Raw genomic sequence first — 20,544 nt, forward strand, 5'->3', positions numbered from 1 at the left:
CCAAATCATATGGAGCAGGGACTGGACCCTGCGTCTCCTACCTCACAGGTGAAAGCCCTGACTACTGGGCTCTAGGATATTCTGGGGTGTTTTGGTCTGACTTTTCTGTGGAGGGGAAGTTTGTAAAAATTTTGAAAGGTCTGAGTTTGTCCCAGTATAGAATAGGATTTTTTTTTTCAAATCTCAAAACTGATTCCTGATCAGCTGTATCCATGGCCCCTATGGAGCTTTGCAGGGGTACAGAATAGCCCAGCATAAAAGTGCCTCATCCAGTATTGCCTTTTAACACAGAATATCCCATGTAACCAGTGCTGTTGCAAAGATCCTCCTGCTCTGAAAGTATTCCATGGATGGGGGAGGAAAAGGAAGGTATGCATCTCTTCTGGCTCCTTTGCACCAGCCCAGGTAGAGTAAAGGTGCCCCAGTGGAATGCTGAAAAGAGCTCTTTGATTCTGCAGTTTAAAGTCAGAGAAATAAGTATCATGCTTGTTTTTCAAGAGAAATTAGGATAAAATAGATTTTTGTCATGCCCAAACTAATGTCTCAGCAAACTAGTTTGAAAGAAGGGATAAAAGATAGTCACTCTGATACTTCAATCTTCCAGTTCATTCATTAAGGTTAATGTGCTCTAGTTAGCTAATGCATATTAGTTTGTATGGAGGAAGTTGACGCTTTGTTAGGTTGGAGATGTTAACATTATTAATAATAATCAAGGGTAGTTTGGAGTTTCATTCAATTACTTAGTCAACAAAATCTTTGAAAGGTCAGCAAAAGAAATAAGCAGTGCATTTATAATTGCCTTGTTGAATGATACATAGAAAAATTCGGGAGTGGGTAGGAGTGTATTGTACATTATTCTTCCTGCATTATCTCTTCTGAATCCTGAATGAGGCATAACAATTGGATCCAGGAAATATTTAAAGAGCTCCTGCTTTCAAGATGGGGGCGATGTGCTAGTTGTGAATTGAGTTTTGCCCTGAGTTTTGCACTCAAAAGGATAAGGGTTGCTGCTTTGGGGAGGATGCCTTGTATTTTGCATCAGTAAGAAAGAGTGCAAAATACAAGGCATCCTTCCCAAAGCGACAACCCTTATCCTTTTGAATGTCAAATGAATCTATAAGAAAATCATGTATTAGTTTGAACCAAAATTAATTTAGCACCAGTGTCAGACATTTTTGTTCTTAAGAAATCTGAATAACATAGGTTCTTTAAAATTCCCTGAAATCTTGGGCATAGACATTGGAAGAAGTTTTTAAGATTAATGGTATTTTTTCCCATTATTCTTTATAACTGAAAGTTCTCAGGTAGCAGTAACTGAAGAGTATTATTGTACTGCAGAGAAGTCTAAAAAGAATTGTCTCCTTTCTTAGCATGGAAGCCTGGTATGTTTTCAGTGCAATGCACTGCGTGCTGACCACTATTAAAAAGTTAACAATTTCCATTAGTTTACCACTCTGGTATCTCAGATATTGCAGTCCTCTTGGCACCTCTCCCCTCATATTTAGAAAAGGAAATTACTGTGGTAACTGTGGTATATCTGTTGGCAAATGGTTTGTGTTTTGTTTGGTTCTTTTTTATGGAGACCAATGTAAGCTGATTGATATTTTTGTTTTCTTTCATAGGGACAGTGTCAGGTTGACATCAACCAGATGGCCAAATTGACACCTCCCCTGCCCAAATGATTGTGTCACCATTAAAATGCCACCTTAGGATGTAGGTTCTTTCATAGGTATCTGACACAGTAGTGTCTGTAAAGACTATTGGTTATGCTCACTCATTCTGAAAAGTGAGGGGAAAGAACAATTTTCAACTACAGTGGAAAACGACATTCCCATGTGTGCTATTTTGGGATGTGGCTCAACCGAAAGGCTCATACAATGTGTAATAGACATTTTTGTTGGTAGTGTCATTTGCTTACATAGTGCTCATAAAAAATGCTGGCTTGATAGTTCTCCTGTTTATCCACATAGCAGTGACAGCATAGGCAGCAGAAGTGCAAACTTCTCCACTGATACATTCCACCCTGAGTGGTAGGGATCACCTTGTCCACCAGAGACCTCCCTGGACCGTTCTGTCCCTGGGACTCTCAACTGAGTCTGACAACAAGAGCCAACTACTGCCATTGGTGGACTTGTTCAGTGGGAACTGGATTGCAACAACCAGATGTTTGATCTACTCTATACCTGTTGTAGATCAATTATATTAAAACTTTTTTTCTTTTTGCCATCATTAATTCAGCCAGATTGGTAATGTAGTGGTTGAAGGTTTTTGCCCCATTGTTAGTAACCTGAATTATACAAGGGATGCCTAGCAGTTGAACATTAATTTGTTTGGTTTTGTGTGTATGTTTTGTTGTTTGTTTTATGGGATTGTTCAGATCTGGAGCCTGTCAGCATTGATGAGAGCCACAGTATTTCCAACACACACACACGCACCCAAAAACAGGGACGGATTCCTCAAAATACTGGCAATGAACTGAAGAAAATAAGGGTGTATTATCTAGTAATGAGAATGAAGCACAGGGAGTAAGGAATGCAGTCACAGGGGAAAATACATGGGTGGGAGAAAAAGTTAGACTCTGTTGCCAACTCTCCAGGCAAGTTATTTAAACTCTCTACCTTGGTATGCCCATTTGTAAAATGGAGACAATACCTATGTCCCAGGGGTGTAGTGAGGCTTACATCAGTCATGTTTTTGATGCACTTTATGACCTTCTAACACCAGGAGAAGATTACAAAAAAAATAAAAATAAAAATGGAATGCAGCCCTATTAAATAAAGACACATGGAGTATTTTACTAAATAGCCCTGTAACATTCAAAGCAGTTTGGCATAAAAGTAACTTTTGCTTTTGTGCATATAGTGTTTGCCAAATAAACAAACAAACAAACAAACAAACAATTATAGAAGTTATTTTATACACAATAAGCTAAAGTTATTAATAGTGGCTAGATTCAAAGCCACTGAAGTCAACAGAAGGATTCTAATGGACCTTGAATCAGCCCATAAATATGTCTTAATGGTGCAGACAGACAGACAAAGTATTTTACAATTTTTATTTTTAAGACTGTTTTTTTTTTAAGTAAGCAGAGTGCAGTTTAATAGTTTTTGAAACATCTATTCATTTTTAAGGAAGTCTTCACACAAGTCTCTTTGGGGATCCTGGTAAAAAATGAATAGTTCTCAATTAATATAAGTATTGTTATAAACATTATATGGGGCACAGAGGATTCCCTGACCGGTCAAACATAAAACTTGACCAACTTTTTTTCCTCCATGGGATATTTTTATGACTGTGTTCTTTCATAACATGGTGGATTCCCAGATTTAAATCTATTTCAATCTTTGGCCAAAGCCTCCCTCTATTCAAAATGGGGCTATTCTTATAAGTGATACTTAAAAACATGATTTTTTGACAAGAAAGCCAGTAGATTGGAGGTATTAGTCACTGCATCAAAAACACTAACCTCTGCTTATAAAGAGGGAATTTTAAAATGTGATTTTATGATACAATGGTATTGGAATTCTTGTTAAGAATAAATTGTAACCCAATTGTGAATGTAGATAGGTCTTTTTTTTCAGATTTTTTAATTCACTTACAATTAAATGGTTTGTCCTGTTAAAGTACTTTATAGCTGGAGTTCACCCAAAGGTGTGTAACAAACTGAAGTTCTTGTTGGTAATTTTACAGAGAGAGGATTCCGAATATGAAAACACAGATTTATTTTGCATGCAGCTTTTGAGGTGCATACCTTGTTTTTAGTAAAGTTGCAGAATAACACTAGACTTAAAGCCAAATTACAATTCTATAAGAACATAAGAACGGCCTATCATAACCTTAGTCCCAGATTTGGACCTTAGCGTCCAAAATATGGGAGTTAGCATGAAAACCTCCAAGCTTAGTTACCAGCTTGGACCTGGTACTTGCTGCCACCACCCAAAAAATTAGAGTGTTTTGGGGCACTCTGGTCCCCCTGAAAAACCTTCCCTGGGGACCCCAAGACCCAAATCCCTTGAGTCTCACAACAAAGGGAAATAATCCTTTTTCCCTTCCCCCCTCTCTGTTCCCAGTCCTGGAAACAAAAGTACTTTCCTATTCCCCCAGAGGGAATGCAAAATCAGGCTAGCAATCCAACACACAGATCTCCCCTGATTTCTTCCTCCCACCAATTCCCTGGTGAGTACAGACTCAATTTCCCTGAAGTAAAGAAAAACTCCAACAGGTCTTAAAAGAAAGCTTTATATAAAAAGAAAGAAAATAAGTACAAATGTCTCTCTCTGTATTAAGATGATACAATACAGGGTCAATTGCTTAAAAGAATATTGAATAAACAGCCTTATTCAAAAAGAATACAAATCAAAGCACTCCAGCACTTATATTCATGCAAATACCAAAGAAAAGAAACCATAGAACTTACTATCTGATCTCTTTGTCCTTACACTTAGAAACAGAAGACTAGAAAGTAGAAACTACTTCTCCAAAGCTCAGAGAAAGCAGGCAGACAGACAAAAGACTCAGACACAAACTTCCCTCCACCCAGAGTTGAAAAAATCCGGTTTTCTGATTGGTCCTCTGGTCAGGTGCTTCAGGTGAAAGAGACATTAACCCTTAGCTATCTGTTTATGACACGCCCCCCAAATTGCAGACAGTGGGGAAGCTCACTGGCGGCGATTTCCTTCTAGAACTTTAAAATAAACAGATTACTACAACACATGCACCTTTACATATACTACTAAGTATATAACTAACAGACTTCTACATTTTAAGAACACTTTTTAACTACTGAATTCCGGGAAACTTTCACGGGAGAGTGCATCAGCAACTTTATTAGAAGCGCCTGTGATGTGTTGAATTTTAAAATCAAAATCTTGGAGAGCTAAACTCCAACGAAGAAGTTTCTTGTTGTTCCCCTTGGCAGTATGAAGCCACTTTAGTGCAGCATGGTCAGTTTGTAGTTGGAACTGCCGTCCCCAAACATATGGGCGTAGCTTTTCCAGGGCGTACACAATGGCATAGCATTCCTTTTCACTGACTGACCAGTGACTTTCCCTCTCAGACAGTTTCTTACTGAGAAACACGACAGGATGGAAGTTGTGATCTGTTGCTTCCTGCATGAGCACTGCTCCTATACCACGCTCAGATGCATCTGTGGTTACTAGGAATGGCTTGTCAAAGTCCGGGGCCCTGAGCACAGGGTCAGACATGAGCATCGCCTTAAGCTGGGTAAAGGCCTTTTGACACTCATCAGTCCACTTAACGGCATTTGGCTGGGTCTTTTTGGTCAGGTCGGTCAATGGGGCAGCGATTTGGCTGTAGTGTGGTACAAATCGCCTGTAGTATCCGGCCAAGCCTAAGAAGGATTGGACCTGCTTCTTTGACTTTGGGACAGGCCACTTTTGGATAGCATCCACCTTGGCCTGTAGGGGGTTTATGGTTCCTCGACCCACCTGGTGCCCCAGGTAAGTCACTCTGTTTTGGCCTATTTGACACTTTTTGGCCTTAACAGTTAGTCCGGCCTGCCTGATGCGCTCAAAGACCTTTTCCAGGTGTAGTAGGTGTTCGGGCCAGGAGTCTGAAAAAATGGCCACATCATCGAGGTAGGCAACTGCAAATTCTCCCAGTCCAGCTAGTAGACCATCTACCAGCCTCTGGAAGGTGGCGGGTGCATTTCGAAGGCCGAAAGGAAGGACATTGAATTCATACACCCCCGCATGGGTGACGAATGCTGACCTCTCCTTGGCAGGTTCATCTAGCGGTACTTGCCAGTACCCCTTGGTTAAGTCTATTGTAGAGATGAACTGGGCACGTCCCAACTTTTCCAATAGCTCATCGGTACGTGGCATTGGATAGTTGTCCGGACGAGTTACAGCATTTAGCTTACGGTAGTCCACGCAAAAGCGTATTTCCCCATCTGGTTTGGGTACCAGAACCACTGGAGATGCCCATGCACTGGTAGATGAGCAGATTATACCGATCTGTAGCATGTTCTGGATCTCCCGTTCTATAGCAGCTTGGGCATGAGGAGACACTCGGTAGGGTGGGGTTCTGATTGGGTGAGCATTACCTGTATCAATGGAGTGGTATGCCCGTTCAGTCCGTCCTGGGGTGGCTGAGAACAATGGGGCGAAGCTAGTGCACAGCTCCTTGATTTGTTGCCGCTGCAGACGTTCCAGGGTGGTTGAGAGGTTCACCTCTTCCACGCCACCGTCTTTTTTCCCGTCGTAGTAGACACCGTCAGGCCACTCAGCATCATCTCCCTGGACTGTAAACTGACAAACCTGTAAGTCTCTGGAATAGAAAGGCTTGAGAGAATTAACATGGTACACTTTAGGCTTTAGTGAGGAATTGGGAAATGCTATGAGGTAGTTTACAGCTCCCAGGCGCTCTTGGACCGTGAATGGCCCTTCCCATGATGCTTCCATCTTATGGGCCTGTTGCGCCTTCAAGACCATAACCTGGTCTCCTACCTTGAAAGAACGTTCTCTGGCATGTCTGTCATACCAGGCCTTTTGCTCTTCCTGAGCATCCTTTAGATTCTCTCTAGTAAGGGCTAAAGAGTGTCGGAGGGTGCTTTGCAGATTGCTTACAAAGTCCAGAATGTTAGTTCCTGGAGAAGGCGTAAACCCCTCCCATTGCTGCTTCACCAACTGTAATGGCCCCTTAACCTCGTGACCATACACAAGTTCAAACGGTGAAAACCCTAAACTGGGATGTGGTACAGCCCTGTAGGCAAACAGCAACTGCTGCAACACTAGGTCCCAATTATTGGAGAATTCGTTGATGAATTTTCGTATCATGGCCCCCAAAGTTCCATTGAACCTTTCCACTAGGCCATTGGTTTGATGGTGGTACGGGGTGGCAACCAAGTGATTCACCCCATGAGTTTCCCACAGTTTTTCCATGGTCCCTGCCAGGAAATTAGACCCTGAATCTGTAAGGATGTCGGAGGGCCAACCTACTCTGGCAAAGATGTCTGTTAGGGCCAGGCACACAGTGTTAGCCCTAGTGTTGCCTAGAGCGACTGCTTCTGGCCATCGGGTAGCAAAGTCCACTAAAGTCAGTACGTACTGCTTTCCTCTGGGCGTCTTTTTTGGGAAAGGGCCCAGAATATCCACAGCTACTCGCTGAAATGGGACCTCAATTATGGAGAGTGGCTGGAGAGGGGCCTTGACCTGGTCTTGAGGCTTTCCCACTCTTTGGCATACCTCACAAGACCGGACATACTTGGCAACGTCCTTGCCCATCCCCTCCCAGTGGAAGGACTTCCCCAACCGGTCCTTGGTTCTGTTCACCCCAGCATGGCCACTGGGATGATCATGGGCTAAGCTTAAGAGCTTCTCCCGGTACTTAGTTGGAACCACCAACTGTTTTTGCGGCTGCCATTCTTCCCGGTGTCCACCAGAAAGAATTTCCTTGTATAAAAGTCCTTGGTCTATAACAAACCGGGATCGATTAGAAGAGCTGAGAGGCGGTGGGGTGCTCCGTGCCGCCGCCCAAGCTTTCTGAAGGCTGTCATCTGCTTCCTGCTCAGTCTGGAACTGTTCCCTTGAGGCTGGGGTCACCAGTTCTTCCTCAGACTGTGGACTTGGGTTTGGTCCCTCTGGAAGCGATGTAGGTGATGGGGTTGTTTCCGTTGCTGGTGAACCGCTCTCCGCTGGTGCACCTGAGGGTATTTCAGGCTCTGGCTGAGCCTTTTGGGTATGGCTGTCTGTTGCTTCTGCCAGTTTTGGCTCGCTGGCGCCCTCTGGCGTTGAGTTTGAAGATGGGGTTGCAATGGCTGGTGCTGGTTGCTGTTCCAGTTCCGGGCCTGGGACTGGAGGTGCTGTGGCTGTTTCAGTGGTTGGCATGGAATCCGGGTCCACTACCTCTGTCTGGGTCTCTGGTAACACAGACGGGGCGTCTGTGGACGGCTCAGGAACAGGAATGGGTCTGGAAGCTTGCCTGGTTTGGCTACGTGTAACCATTCCCACTCTCTTGGCCCGCCTCACCTGGTTGGCCAAGTCTTCCCCCAGTAGCATGGGGATAGGATAATTGTCATAGACTGCAAAAGTCCACATTCCTGACCAGCCTTTGTACTGGACAGGCAGTTGAGCTGTAGGCAAGTCTACAGCTTGTGACATGAAGGGGTAAATTGTAACTTTGGCCTTTGGGTTGATGAATTTGGGGTCAACGAAGGATTGGTGGATTGCTGACACTTGTGCCCCCGTGTCTCTCCACGCAGTAACCTTCTTTCCGCCCACTCTCAAATTTTCCCTTCGCTCCAAGGGTATTTGAGAGGCATCCAGGCCTGGGGATCTTTGGTGTGATGGTGGTGTAATGAATTGCACTCGCATGGTGTTCTTGGGACACTTGGCCTTGATATGTCCCAGTTCATTACACTTAAAGCATCTTCCATCTGATGGGTCACTGGGCCGAGGTGAGTTACTGGAGACTGGTGAGGTTGAAGGGTAGGGTATCTGTGGCTTTACTTGGGTGGTATGTGGGGTCTTTGGCTGTCCTCGGTTGTAGGGTTTATGGTCTGTGTGCCCCCTGGGGTAATCGTTCCCCTTGACAGTAGCTTTCTTGCTTTCTGCTAGTTCCATCCATTTGGCTCCAATCTCCCCCGCCTCAGCGATATCTTTGGGATTTCCATCTTGTATGTACCGTGTGATGTCTTCAGGAACACCATCCAAGAACTGCTCCATTTGTATGAGGAGGTTTAGTTCTTCCAAGGTTTGAATGTTGTTTCCTGTTATCCAGGCCTCATAGTTTTTTGCAATGTAGTAGGCGTGTTTGGGAAATGACACCTCGGGTTTCCACTTTTGGGTTCTGAAGCGCCGACGGGCATGATCTGGGGTTATCCCCATTCTGTATCTGGCCTTGGTTTGAAAAAGTTTATAGTCATTCATTTGCAGCTTAGGCATTTCAGCTGCCACCTCTGCTAAAGGTCCACTGAGCTGTGACCTCAATTCTACCATGTACTGGTCTTCGGGGATGTTGTACCCAAGACAGGCTCTTTCAAAATTTTCCAAGAAGGCCTCGGTGTCATCACCTGCCTTGTAGGTGGGAAATTTCCTGTGCTGTGGAGCAATAATTGGCGCCGGGTTGTTAGGGTTGGCTGGCACATGCAGCCCAGCTTTTGCCAACTCCAGTTCATGTTTTCTCTGTTTTTCCTTCTCTTCATTCTCTTTTTGTTGTTTTTCCATTTCTTTTTGTTGTTTTTTCCATTTCTTTTTGGTGCTTTTCCATGTCTCGGTGGTGGGCCAACTCTTCTTCTGCTTGTTTCCTTCGGTAGGCCACCTCTTCTTCTTCTAGTTTTCTTTTGTGTGCTGCCTCTTGGGCTGCCTGTTCTCTTTGGAAGGCTGCCAGTTCTCTTTGGTAGGCTGCCTGTTCTCTTTGGTAGGCTGCCTCTCTGATCTGTTCTTCTCTTTCTTTCATCTCCATCTCTTTTTGTTTTATTTCCAGTTGTCGCCTGTGTTCAGCTTCTCTGAATTGTTCTTCGGCCTCAATTTTTGCCTTAGAAGTCATGGTTCCTGTTTTCTTGGGTTGGGGTGCCCTCCGGTGTTTATTTTCTGAACTGCAGGTTCTCTGTTGCCTCCTGGAGTCTGCCTAGCAACAGTGCCTTTTTTCCCTTTCTCTCTCTAGCTAATGTTCAATGAAGGGAAACCAGAAAAACCACTTTATTTGCATGCATATAAGTGCTGGTACTTGCCTCCTAATGGGAGGGCTATTGCATGACAAAAGACCCTTAACAGTCTGGTAATGGCTTCTCGCTTAACATGCAAGCCACAAACTGCCAGAGAGAGCAGAAAAAAAAAATTCTCTTTGGTTCCCTTTTAAAACCAAACTGTTTCTCTCTGCTAAAAAGCCCTTAGCAGAGAAAAGAAAAATATAATATTCCTACTGGCTTCTGGATTCTGTCTATATCCCACCACTGCACACCATATCATAACCTTAGTCCCAGATTTGGACCTTAGCGTCCAAAATATGGGGGTTAGCATGAAAACCTCCAAGCTTAGTTACCAGCTTGGACCTGGTACTTGCTGCCACCACCCAAAAAATTAGAGTGTTTTGGGGCACTCTGGTCCCCCTGAAAAACCTTCCCTGGGGACCCCAAGACCCAAATCCCTTGAGTCTCACAACAAAGGGAAATAATCCTTTTTCCCTTCCCCCCTCTCTGTTCCCAGTCCTGGAAACAAAAGTACTTTCCTATTCCCCCAGAGGGAATGCAAAATCAGGCTAGCAATCCAACACACAGATCTCCCCTGATTTCTTCCTCCCACCAATTCCCTGGTGAGTACAGACTCAATTTCCCTGAAGTAAAGAAAAACTCCAACAGGTCTTAAAAGAAAGCTTTATATAAAAAGAAAGAAAAATAAGTACAAATGTCTCTCTCTGTATTAAGATGATACAATACAGGGTCAATTGCTTAAAAGAATATTGAATAAACAGCCTTATTCAAAAAGAATACAAATCAAAGCACTCCAGCACTTATATTCATGCAAATACCAAAGAAAAGAAACCATAGAACTTACTATCTGATCTCTTTGTCCTTACACTTAGAAACAGAAGACTAGAAAGTAGAAACTACTTCTCCAAAGCTCAGAGAAAGCAGGCAGGCAGACAAAAGACTCAGACACAAACTTCCCTCCACCCAGAGTTGAAAAAATCCGGTTTTCTGATTGGTCCTCTGGTCAGGTGCTTCAGGTGAAAGAGACATTAACCCTTAGCTATCTGTTTATGACACGGCCATCTAGGCCATAAAGGTCCATCTAGCCCAGTATCTGTCTACCGACAGTGGCCAATGCCAGGTGCCCCAGAGGGAGTGAACCTAACAGGCAATGATCAAGTGATCTCTCTCCTGCTGTCCATCTCCATCCTCTGACAAAGGGAGGCTAGGGACACCATTCCTTACCCATCCTGGCTAATAGCCATTTATGGACTTAGCCACCATGAATTTATCCATAAGTAACATAAGATGTATTATGCATGATCTACCCCACCAATTTATCAAGGTTATCAATTTAACAAGATCTTTTATCATGCCATTATCCATATACAGAACCAGTAGCAAATGTCTATTTCAAACATCTCTATTCACCAGCTAAGAAAAGCTTTATACCAGAGGTGGCCAACCTGTGGCTCCAGAGCCCCGTGCGGCTCTTCAGAAGTTAATATGTGGCTCCTTGTATAGGCACCGACTCTGGGGCTGGGGCTACAGGCGCCAACTTTCCAGTGTGCCAAGGGGTACTCACTGCTCTGCCACAGGCCCTGCCCCCACTCTACCCCTTCCCATCCCCATCCCCTCCTGAGCCCACTGTGCCCTCACACCTCCCACCCTGCCGAGCCTCTTGCATGCCACAAAACAACTGATCAAGAGGTGCGGGGAGGAAGGGGCTGATCAGCAAGACTGTCAGTGGGCAGGAGGCACTGGGAGTGGTGGTGGGGGAGATAATGGGGGGGCTGCTGATGTGTTACTGTGGCTCTTTGGCAGTGTACATTGATAAATTCTGGCTCCTTCTCAGACTCAGGTTGGCCACCCCTGCTTTATACTGTAGCAGTAGTGGTGGATTCTCAGTCATTCAAAGTCTCTAAATGAAGACTGAATTCTGTCTAAATTATTTGCTCTAGTTCAGACAGAAATTATGAGCTTGATGCAAGAATCATTGGGTGAGATTCCATGGCTTGTGATGTACAGGAGATCAAACTAGATGTTCATAAGAGTTCCTGCTGTCCTTGAGATATATTAATCTAACTTTCAGAGTAGCAGCAGTGTTAGTCTGTATCCACAAAAAGAACAGGAGTACTTGTGGCACCTTAGAGACTAACAAATTTATTTGAGCATAAGCTTTCATGGGCTACTGCCCACTTCATTGGATGCATGCAGTGGAAAATACAGTAGGAAGATGTATATATATATACACACAGAGAACATGAAACAATGGGTGTTACCATACACACTCTAATGAGAGTGATCAGTTAAGGTGAGCTATTGCCAGCAGGAGAGAAAAAAACTTTTTCTAGTCGTAATCAAAATGGTCCATTTGCAGCAGTGGACAAGAAGGTTTGAGGAACAGTATGTGTGGGTGGGTGGGTGAAATAAACATGGTGAAATAGTTTCATTTTGTGTAATGACCTACCCAGTCCCAATCTTTATTCAAGCCTAATTTAATGGTGTCCATTTTGCAAATTAATTCCAGTGCAGCAGTCTCTCCCTGGAGTCTGCTTTTGAAGGTTTTTTGTTGTAATATTGAGACTTTTAGGTCTGTATTTTCCACTGCATGCATCCGATGAAGTGGGCTATAGCCCACAAAAGCTTATGCTCAAATAAACTTGTTAGTCTCTAAGGTGCCACAAGGACTCCTGTTATCAATCTAACTTATTACTTAAGGAAGGATGGATCAGAAAGACCATTTGATGAGCATCGTGTGGACTACTTCACAGGTCCTGACTTGTTCCTGTGCAATGCAAACTGGTGGCAAGCTACTTCACCCACTACTTGTGCTGTGTTTTTGTTTTTAACTGGTAGTTCTAATCTGTCAATTGCTTTCAATATTTATACTTTTTTTTTCCAGAGAGCTCAACAATTTCAAGCCAACGAAGCAGTTTCCCAGCTTCATTTTGGACCAGCTCTTATCAGCCTCCACCTCCGCCATGCTTGAGTGGAGTCCATTCTGACTTCCCAGTCACTGCACCAGGCACCTTCCCAACAGCAGATCCTAGCAGCTGGCCAGGACACGGCCTTCATCAGACTGCCCCACCTCCTCCCACTACTGCATCAGAATCCTGGCATTATCCTTTAGCATCTCAGGTTAGCCCTTCATATGCACACATACATGATGTGTACATGCATCACCATCACCCCCATCCACACATGCATCATCACCATCCCGGCTCTCATCTTGACCCACGGTATGGATCCCTGTTGATGCCTTCAGTACGTGCAGCCAGGATTCCTGCTCCACAGTGTGACATGACAAAGACAGATCCTACTACTGTCACCAGTGCTACCTCAGCATGGGCTGGAGCCTTTCATGGAACAGTGGACATCGTGCCAAGCTTTGGGTTTGACACAGGTAAGGTGATCTGCTCATTTCTGTGGCTTGACTAACTGGAGTTATTTGCAGTGACTAAATAGATTCTCTGCACTTAAATCAGAGCCTCTAATCAAATCTTTCAAATACTTTCTGGTTGTGACTTCTTCCTACTGATGCTCTCACTGACTTTCAGTAGGAACTGGGCCCATAGCATTTGGCCCGACCCAGCCAAATTATTTACAAGAAGCATTTTGTTTTTAAAAAAAAATCTTGCAGGAAATAATGAATGAATTCATAAAGTGCCCAGGAAGATTATGTAGTCATTTTACATGGGGTGCCTGAGCGCCACACCTACCTTCTGTAAAATAAAACAGTTTGCAGCCTTCTTCGGGGAGGGCTGGGGGGAGAGGGGTGCTAGTGTAGGGTGTCCCCCACCCCCTGCTCCTACCCCCCACTCCTTTACCCCATCACACAGCAGGGGGGGACACAATGGCTGAGGATGGAGGGAGCTTGCTGGCAACAGTTGATGTCTCAACTCGCTGATCTACTTAAAAAGGCAAAAACAAGGAGGAATCCTTGTGGCACCTTAGAAGGTATCACAAGGATTCTGCCTTGTTTTTGCTGATACAGACTAACAGAGCTACCCCTGTTAAAAAGGCAGTGTACTTATAGTGGGGTCAGTGTATTTAAAGGGGCAGTGCACATCTCTCTCTCTCTCACACACACACACACACAGTGTGTGTCTCTGTCTCTCTCTGCCATGCTGTCTCCCCTTGCTCCATTCATGCTGCCTTGTAGAGTGTGAGGCTACATTAACAACAATGTGTTAACCCTTGAGGGTTCAGCCGAGTGCTAGTTCACCATTTAGCAGTAAGGCATTCCCTGGGAAATATCCCACCCTTCTTCACCCTCTCACTTCACCACTTCAGCCAAGCTTCACAATCATCATTGCTGTGTACAGTATTAAACTCTTTGTTTAAAACTTACACTGTGTATATATATGATGTCTTTTATCTGGCAAAAAAAAATCCCTGGAGCCTAATCCCCCCCCATTTACATTAATTCTTATGGGGAAATTGGATTCGCTTAACGTTGTTTTGTTTAAAGTAGCATTTTTCAGGAACATAACTATAACCTTAAGCGAGGAGTTACTGTACTACAGGTCACACTTGACCCAGAGGCTGTAGTGTAGCTACACCTTCTTGTAGCAGAATTTCAGTTTCAGTTGCAGTCTAGCACCACTGTTATCATCTGTATGGGAGCATGTGTGCAGGGCACTAATGACCGATTGCTATCATAGAGCTCATTTATACTGTCATGCTCTTCCTTCTTGGATGGGTGTTTATCTGATCTGTTATCAGTCAGCAGCAGTGCAGACCATATGTTACTTTTGGAATCCCTTCCATGCATTTCTGTCACTGAAGAAATATTAGGTTCCTCTAGCTCCCCTTTCCTTGAGATGTTTGTTTGGATTTCAGTTGCGGGAGGGTTTTTCATACCTCTGGTTGATTGATCTATTTGCTAGAGTATGATCCACTCTCTTACTTTGTTTAATGTGTGTCTGGGGAAAAAGAACAGGTGGGGAAGACTTGTGCCAGATGGACACACTGTTGGATCTTTTTCAGTCAAAATAACATGAAACCAAAACCCAATTATAATTAAGCTGAAGTCAACTGCTAAATATCTCTTTAACATTTCTTTCTCTCTGTCTCCTATATTAACTGTTGCAACTCAGCAGATCCCAGCCAGAACCCTCCTTTATGCAACATATAGCCAAACTGTGCTTCATCACAACTATAACAGGGTTAAAAAAAAGAACTAGATAAGTTCATGGAGGATAGGTCCATCATGGCTATTAACCGGGATGGGCAGGGATGGTGTCCCTAACCCGTGTTTGCCAAAAGCTGGGAATGGGCAACAGAGGATGGATCACTTGATGATTTCCTGTTCTGTTCATTCCCTCTGAAGCACCTGGCATTGGTCACTATCAGAAGACAGATACTGGGCTAAATGGACCTTTGGTCTGATCCAGTAAGGCCGTTCTTATGTACTTGTTGCCTCAAGAAATTAAGAAAAATAGCATAATAGGATTCTTTAAAGTACTGGACAATTTTATGGACATTAGTAACATCTGCAGCAGTGCAGATGATACAAGGGTAATTATGTTTCACATTGTAAACTGATAATCTGCCAGGATTGGGAACAAATGTTTTCCTCCTCATATGACGTGGTTTTAGGCAAGTTACATTAGTGAGGGGGTTTTACCTCCTTCTGAAGCATCAGCAAATTGCCATTGCCAATGATAGATTAGTAGGCTGATTCAGCATGATGGTAATTCCAACAGTCATGAAGTCAGGCAGTTGACTCAACTTTCTGAGGATGATATAGGGAGTTATTTAAAGAAGCATAGATCAGGAAAACCATTTTTTTTTATCATGGTATGGATTACTCCATAGGTCCAGATTGTTTGTGTTCAATGCAAACTGGTGGGAAGCTGATTTGCCAACTACTTGGTTTTTATTTTACTTATTTATTCATTTATTTATTTATTTTCATTTTAAACTGTTAGTTTTAAGCTACCAGTTGCTTTCACTCTTTTCTTTGAGAACAGAGTGCTAACAGTGCAACATAGATCATAGAGCATGGCACCTCCTTACTGGTTTAATCGGGCCAGAAACATCAGGATTCAAACTGACAGATATTTTACTTACCTCTCACTATTCAGAATGCCATATGCTGTAAACACAATCATGCAAACTCACTGGAATGTCCCCAGTTTGGTGTATAGCCAGTGCTTAATTTGTAATGAAAGAGGTTCCGGGGCTCAATCAATTATTTAATTATTTTCATAACTGATGCAGAAAGCCCGGAGGTGCTGGCCTATGAATTGCAATGCCTACAGGTGCCAGGGCTGAGCCCTGGCAAGCCCTGGCACAAATTAAGCGCTGTATATAACCCTTTATAAACAGGGAGTTTTTTTGGGGGGGACACAGAGTAATGACTTATGGCTCAGTCTAACATTGTATTGCAATATTTGCATCATCATGACTCAACATAGTTGTGTATTGACACAATGAAGACATTGAAAGGCAATGGGAAGATGTTGCATCATGATTATCTTTTCTCTATGACTTTATTCAATATTTTCTCTCTTTCTCTCTTTTCTTCCCTTCTACCCACTTTGTGGTTGTTGGAAAGGGCATGGCTTGGAACTGATTCCTCCGGCTTTGCCTGAGTTGTGTGGAATGGGAGAGTGCTCTTGTGAGTGGCATTCTGCATGAAATCAAGCAGAGCAAAGGAGCTTTAATCACGTGCTTGCACTCCCCCAGAGCCTCATATGCAGCCCCAAAGCTATGTCATTCTAAGGCCATGGGTTGACTATAACTACCCTACTTTTTATCCTTCATGGGAAGGGGAGTGTGCTGCCTAGGAGAATAGTAATGGCATATGGAGCTTTTCAGTTCTAAATCAGTGGTTCACATCTAGCTCAGGCTGGCAGCAACAAAGTTTATATCAATTGGCGACTGTTCAGGGGCCTACCTGAAAATTGATTCTAAGTGGATAAGGGTAAGGATAATGACATTTGGCATTAATTGGCAAACATGCTGGCAGTATCAGCAGAGAGGCGAAGAACTCAATGGCCGTGGAGAATGAACTAACCTCTTTCAGAGAGATTGTCCATCCAGAACAGGATAGAGGCATATTGACAGGAAAACTTGAACTCTAGCTGTCATTGCTTGTACCTCTTTGGTGAAAAGAAGAACATCTACCTTTATAGTGGTCAAGTGTCACATCCCATGAGCTTTAAATTTTTAATATAAAAAATAATTTGGCATACATTTTATAGGCATGCAATTTAAGCAGTTCTTCTTTTCCTAATAATTACTGTGGGCCACACTTCTTTTGCTGCAGTCACATGTGATTATAAAAAAATATTTTGCAAAATTCTTCATGCTAAATTATGTTGAATGAGGGTGTTCTGATCACCAGAGGAGACCAACCTGTAAACTTACCAATACCAGCAACACTGCTGCAATTCTGTTGTTCTGAGTCAGATCTCTGGTCTCATGAGTAGCTGGTGCCAAAAAACTTCAGTGACTAAAGTCATGAAGAGGGGATTCCTTTATATATTATCAACACCCCGGGAATTTGTGCTTCAGAACATTGCTAGCTCCATGAACAATGATTCAGTAAAGTACTGGTCTCTGTTTTGCACATCTTCTTACACTTCCATGGATTCAGTTTTAGTGTGATGCTGGGGGATGCAGAGGGTGGGAAGGGGCATTAGGTACCTCACTCCCATTAAATGTAGTTTAATCCCCACATGTTGTGCTGAAAATTAACACACCTATACACTTCCACTTTAGCACTGTAGGTTTTTTCTTAAACAATTTTTAAGCAAAAACAAAATCTCTTAATACATTATAAACTGCTGGCCTTCGGTGAATAGTGCCGTACTGAAGTTTTGAGAGCCCAAGACATAGGATTTGAAGGAAACTGACTCACTACTGTTATGGTGCGTTATGTGAAACTCGTCCTGAGTTTCTGCTCCCTTGACTTCAATAAGCTTTAGATCAGGCTGTAACAGAATAGCCTGCCAGAACTTGCTGCAGATCACTGCCTATGTAAAGAGAGGCCGTTGACTAGGCCATGACCCCTAGCGGGCATCTTTGAGACTTTTGCTTGGATTAAATCCCTTTGTCTATGTGCAGGTCCAGCAACTTGGCTGTGCACTTAGGCACAGTCCCAGGAGAAGGGGGAATCCTCACCCTACCCCTCAGACTACAAAGCTGCTCCACAGCTGTCACAACTTTGCAGTAAGCTGTGACTGCCCTGATTCCCAGTCCTGGGGAATGGCTGCTGGAACTTGTGGTCCAACCAACCCCACCCTCAGAATTCACTCCTCTCCTTCACCCATGCACTGGTATACAGCATGCCTGCATGCAGGGAGTGTAGGCATCCTTCATCCTGTCCATCCACCCATCTGCACAATGGACCCATACTCATTCTGCTGCCTCCAGAACCATTGGTAGTCCCAAGGGGAATGGGAACAGGATTATTCACCCCTTAAGAATGTGCTAGAAGTGCTGCTGCTGTACAGTTGTTCTGGGAGTAGAAGAAGAGATTTCCTGCACCCACGTAACAGAGAATTTTAGAGTATTTGAAGTCTATATCTCAATATTAAAGGTGAGGATCACATGAATAAGATACAATTTAACCAGATCAAATGTAGTCTTCCGTCTCCTTGTCCAGCTGTCTATGCAGCCCTCCTTTTGGAAATATATAGGAGCCACTATGGCAAATTCAATGCATGCTTAAGTGAACACGGCCTACGGTCTTCAGGAGAGTTGACTCCATTTACACCTGCCATAATTTTGACCCTTTGTCTTTGAATTTCGCTAGCTGGGTTAGACTTCTTCTAAATGACCTGATTTTTTAATACAAGCAATAATTAGTCACAGTGCCAGCGTTTCGCAGTTAGACACTTCTCTGCAAATGTAGAAATACTGAGTCATGCAAGACAAGCAACGACATTTTTATAAAGAGGAAAAATGTTTGCTCAATCAGCCTATTGTCGGATAAAGCACTGTTGTTCAGAAACTTAGCTAGACTGGGACAGCATGCTGGTAGAACTGCAGATTGTCTTCCAGTAAAAGAGGTGGGGAAATAATGAAGAAAAGGCATATAAACTGTTCCATGCCCAAGATTTATAAGACAAACTTTCGTTTTTTGTTTGTTTTCAGTATTTATGATTTATAGATGTGTGGGCTTTATTACTTTCCCTCATCTATGTTAAAATTCCTATCTGTTTACTCCAAAGACACCTAGTGGAAAGGGTGGAGCTGATCAGTGGGTTAGTCCCTTGCTATTGCATTCTGTCGACAAACCTACATCCTCTTAAACATATGTCTTTGTTTTTAAGGCTGTTAGAACCATATTAACTCCTTTCCCCACACCCTCTTTTACTGCCTCTTAGTAGCCCTTCGTACTTGATGAGGCACCTTAACGACTTTCTTACCCTCAAATTGTGTCTGCCTGGCTAATGACTCCCTCTGGTTTTATCAAATAGTTTTTGCAGATAAAAGGGGGAAATAACACATAATCACAAGAGCTGGTTTTGAAGTAACTTTTAAAAAGCTCCGTGTTTTGGCTGTGTGTGTGTGTGTGTGTGTGTGTGTGTGTGTGAGAGAGAGAGAGAGAGAGAGAGAGAGAGAGAGAGAGACTCCTTGGGAAGTAAAATTTGACACCTAAACAAAATGAGAGTGTCATCACATAACCAAGTCCCTCAATCTTAGGATCAGGTTTGAAGACAGATGCTTTAAATCAGGGATGACCAAACTTTGCCTAACTGAAGCAAACCATGAGAATTTGGTAGGAGATAGAAAATGGAGCAAACAATAACTTCCCTCCTCTTTAATATGGCATTGTGGCCAGCAGGGTCCACAGGTCCCAGCATGCTGTGTTTGATCCAGATCTGGGCAGCTGGACCTGGCACCCTGGGACCAGTAGTCTCCTTATTAAAGGTTAGTGTAGGCATATGCTTCACTTGGCTCGTCTGTAAGCTGCATTTGTTCCTGGATCACACTTCTACCATCCCTATGTTAAGCTGAAGATCAGTGCTTGGCTGGTGATTAAAGTAAAGGACTGACAGTTGGACAGTCTGGGTTCTATTATTGGCATAATCACAGTCACGAAACCTCTCTGTGTTTCAGTTTCCTCACCTATCAATTGCAGCCTTCACAAATATATGCAAACTTCTTTGAAGTCATCTGGTGGATGATGCAATATACTGTTCTTCTCTTCCACTAGCAATAACTAGTAACTTTGTAGCTGGCTTCTGAGGTGCTATTGATCATCAGCAGTTTAGCTATATACATTCATGGGGAAAAGAGGTGGTGGTCTGATCCAATAAACGTTACATTGTGAGTTTAAAATTCTGAAACTCATGTGGACGTTCTTGGGCACAGCTAAACTAAAAAACTGTACAGGAGGGTACAAACCTAGGGAACCATCTCTAGCCCCAGCCCTGAACTGTGAAGATGTTCAGATAGGAGGTTCCATTTTTGTCCCATCTTTAATTGTTACAGATTAATGGCCAAAGAAATCCTGAGCTTAGGTGAGTGCAGTGCCATTGGAACCAAATGGGAATTTGCACCTGCTTAGGCCAGTGGTGAATTTACAACGGATGAGTTAGTGGCACTATTCATGTACTAAATAGGAAGACAATACTATTTATAGCTCAGTATAGAGCAGAAATGCTGCTGAATATTTCTCATGGTGATAACTGTCATCTTATGGCTATAGTGGGAAAGATCTTTTAATGTCCACCTTGTATTTAGCTGTGACACTCTGAGTGTCTTTCCCAGACCTGAAGAAGAGCTCTGCGGAGCTCAAAAGCTTTTCTCGTTCACCAACAGAAGTTGATCCAGATATTACCTCCCCCAACTTGTCTCTCTTACTTTGCTTAAAGTAATAGGACATCAAAGTGCTTAGCTTGTATTTTTTGCTATAACTAAACTAGCAAGTA

At 43.3% G+C, this 20,544-nt stretch overlaps 1 protein-coding gene across 2 annotated transcripts in view; it reads left to right on the forward strand.

The window, feature by feature from the left end:
* VGLL3 (vestigial like family member 3) overlaps positions 1–20,544 on the forward strand; it is a 55,938-nt gene that overhangs the window by 28,334 nt on the left and 7,060 nt on the right. For both annotated transcript variants that reach the window (XM_050961165.1, XM_050961173.1), the window contains exon 3: positions 12,555–13,055. In XM_050961165.1, the coding sequence (XP_050817122.1) occupies positions 12,555–13,055 (501 nt within the window). The remainder of the gene's footprint in view (positions 1–12,554; positions 13,056–20,544) is intronic.

Source organism: Gopherus flavomarginatus, chromosome 1 (assembly GCF_025201925.1).
Source record: "Gopherus flavomarginatus isolate rGopFla2 chromosome 1, rGopFla2.mat.asm, whole genome shotgun sequence".
Lineage (NCBI taxonomy): Eukaryota > Metazoa > Chordata > Testudines > Testudinidae > Gopherus > Gopherus flavomarginatus.